The 3375-nt window shown below is 47.3% G+C and overlaps 1 protein-coding gene across 1 annotated transcript; it reads right to left on the bottom strand.

The window, feature by feature from the left end:
• Positions 1 to 981: 981 nt before the first annotated feature.
• On the bottom strand, positions 982 to 3075 carry flrt1a (fibronectin leucine rich transmembrane protein 1a). The gene has a single exon (XM_060912138.1). It carries the CDS (start codon positions 3073 to 3075, stop codon positions 982 to 984), a length of 2094 nt encoding a protein of 697 aa, XP_060768121.1.
• Positions 3076 to 3375: the final 300 nt, after the last annotated feature.

The following is a 3375-nucleotide window of genomic DNA, read 5'->3' as shown; positions in this document are numbered from 1 at the left end:
ATGTTTGCACACTTCACTTTCACTTCCAAAAGTCTTGTGTTGGATTCAAATATCTACACACCTTGCCTGTGTTCAATATTTATAATAGTCTTGCGATTTTCTTTTTAAAAAAATTTCAGTCAAATTGAACCTTACAGATCACGTTTCCCCATAACTCCATGTTAAAAGGACCCAGAGACCAAGAAACTTGCTACCATATCAAGATCATTTTGAGGTGTTTAAAACTAGTGTGCAGCACTATTCACGACCACGGATTGTAACTCCATATACTCGCCCATAAAATCCTACACCAGGTGTCCAAGTCCAAAGTTGCTTATGAAAACCGGAACCAAAATGGTAGGCCATGTTTGTTGCAGCAAGCTTATAGTCCCCGAAGAGCTGCACTGCCAAAATATCTTTTGATTCCCTGTACAGCAGTGGATTTTGAGAAATCCTTATCCACCATGGTGTTCTCTCTCTTTCTAGCCACTCTAGCCAGTACTGTACTCCTCCACATCATGTCAGGAGCAACGCTATGAAGGAGTTGGGCAGCTAACAGTTAGAGTCACAGGAGATGAAGGTTTACATACAAATTTGTTCTCGTTTCAGTAAGTGCCATTTATCCATATCACATATGATTTGAGCTCTAAATAGAACGAATCTCTGTGTAAAATACAGTTTGTACCGCCCTTGAATCCACCTCATTGAGGGATCCAAGGATAAAGCGGTGATGCTGAGGACACACCAGGTTACACTGGGGGGAGTGAAAATGCCAGTTGGAATCACTGCTTAAAATGGTATAGCCACTTCCTGGTGCCAAACACAGAAATCAGGTTCTTAGTAGGCATTCAGGTCGATTTAGAGCTTCCTTGGTGCCATGAACAGCAGGCTAGGTTGGAATGGAGACAGAAGGCACAACGGGGTTGTGTAGACCCCATGCAGCTAAAAAATGTGCATCTATCCAGTACCATATTTTTAATAGTGTTCACTAAATCAGGCTTATCACGTGTAAGAGTAATCTATATCTGGAATACCTCCTTCTCTATAGCCACGGTTTGTGCCATAGCCTGCATTAGTTGTGTGGTGGGACGGTTTGTATAGACCTGTGCCATTGGAAGGGAAGATTGTGTGTATTATGTAGTCTTCCTGTACTGGCTTGGGCTGCAGTGTCTCTCTGGCAGCCATTGGTGTCATCTGGAATCCAGGTCCTCGGATCTCCAGGATGGTGGTATCTTTTTTAGTGCCTGATTCAATGTAGTCATCATAATGCTTGCTTTTGCGTGAGCTACTGCGGCTATAGTGATCTCTTGAGGAAAAGCGTCTGGAGCGATGAACATACCAGCAGAATATTCCAAGAATAAGTGTCAGAGAGACTAGCGCAGTGGCTCCACCAATAATCCCAGCGAGTGGAAGTGAGGTGATGTGCTCCGAGCCCTGATTCTCCCCTTGGTCAACATCAGACAGGTTGGGATCGGATGTCTCAGCCTTTGCACACACTGGAGCCTCATCTGTGTCTGTGTTCCTTCCAGACATACTGCCTTTGTTCCCAGTGCCAGAGGCTAGGGGCACCATGCAGATGATGTAGCTGGATGCTGGCTGGAGGGCAGTAAGCAGATACTCTCTTCGGTCACCCCTCACTAGAGTCTCAGTAATGGAACCCATTGCAGCAGTAGTCCCCAGACGGAGCCAACTAAGCCTGAAAGATGATGATGTTTGAGCCACACTCCATGTGACCCTGACGCTATCATGGGATAGTGGCTTTACATTCAGGGCCAGGTTCTTGCCCACACCACTGCTGCCAAGTGTGTAGTCCAAGCCTTTGTCTGGAAACCCCAGACCTGGTCGCTTGGACCGCAGCGTGAACAGGGATCCCTGTGGAGGGGACAGAGTTGTGGAACTGACTCCTGCTCCACCCATTCTATTGCCAGTAGTACCTCCCCCACCTGGTGAACCCACTCCACCTATCCCCCCACCTCCAGCAGCTGCCAATTCACACTCATCCATTTGGCTAGTAAGTTCCCTTAGTGGCATGTCGCGCACTCGCTCTGGAGATTGGCAAGCTAGTCCTCGGACTGTAATAGTGTTCCCTTTGGCTTCCAGCCAGTCGTACAGCCAGCGCAGATTGCATCCACAGTGCCAAGGGTTGCCACGCACAAGCAACTGCCCCAAGCTCTCCAAGTCCCGGAACAAGCCTCTGGGAAGTGTGGTCAGGTTGTTCCCGGAAAGGTCCAGCCTCTGAAGACTACGCATTCCATCAAGGGAGCCCCGTGGCATGTGGATCAGGGCATTGTCCTGGAGAGAGAGTCTTTGCAGGTGTGCACTAGGTAAATTGAGAGGTGGAGTTTGAAGGGAGTTCCGCACTAAAGACAGTTCAGTGAGGTTTGAGAGGCGTGAGAAGGTGTCATCTGCAATGCGCTGATTGGCCAGAAGGTTACCATCCAAGACAAGACGGCGCAGAGAAGATAAACCTCGGAAGGCATGCGTGGGAATTGTTGAGATACGATTATCATCTAAGCGGAGCTCCTCAAGTGAGGCTGGAAGCCCTGAGGGAATGCTAGAAAGGTGGTTTCTGGAAAGGAAGAGCAGACGAAGACGAGGATTGTCTGCAAAAGCCTGGTCTTCTATACTAACTGTGGACACTGAGTTGTCATCTAAATGCAACTTCTCCAGGAGAGGCAACCTGGCTAATGCAGCCCGTGGTAACACCCGGATGTTGTTGTCTTGGAGATGAAGTTCCCGTAATGAGGGTGGTAGGTGCATGGGAAAGTCATCCAGCTCATTATCATAGAGATATATAACCTCCACAGTCGTGAGGTACTCCAAGGATGTGGGAAGTCCTGCATTATCTATGTGATTGTTTTGAAGATAAAGAATGGAGGCTGATGGGGGGAGTGGTGGGATAGCACTTAGACCACGGTCATTGCAGTAAATAAAGTCTTCATCACAGCGGCACACAGAGGGACACACTATGTCCCTCTCTGTATCCATTCCTTGCGAGGCATTTGCAGCACACTGCAGCACTTCGGCCAATAGCGTGAGGCACAGAAGGAGAAGAAATAGCCAATCACGAAGCTCAGCCATGACTTCAGGAGCCATGATTCCAATGGCGAACCTTTCCTTTTCTTGTTTCCTTAATTTTGTGCCCTTTTCTTCTGTGTAGCTACTTCAGATACCTAGAATGTAGGTCTCCTTTTAAGCTGCAGAGCAGTTTAGTGCTTAGCCACAGTAGGACTAAGGCAGCCAGCCTGAGGAAAGAGAGAGAAATAAGCTTGAATTAATACCTAAAGCACTGAAGGTCCCTCTGAGTTTCCAATTAAAACCTAAAATGCCACAAACTCTATAAGCTAATTAAATTGCATGTTCAAACTGATCTAAAACAATTATGCATCCACAACT

This window comes from Neoarius graeffei, chromosome 28 (assembly GCF_027579695.1).
Source record: "Neoarius graeffei isolate fNeoGra1 chromosome 28, fNeoGra1.pri, whole genome shotgun sequence".
NCBI lineage: Eukaryota > Metazoa > Chordata > Actinopteri > Siluriformes > Ariidae > Neoarius > Neoarius graeffei.
The sequence above is the reverse complement of the archived record's forward strand: the minus strand, read 5'-3'. Positions and strand labels throughout refer to the sequence as shown.

What these genes read in the sequence shown, in the direction of transcription:
- flrt1a (XM_060912138.1), bottom strand. Translation starts at nt 3,075, where the DNA reads ATGGCTCCTGAAGTCATGGCTGAGCTTCGTGATTGGCTATTTCTTCTC.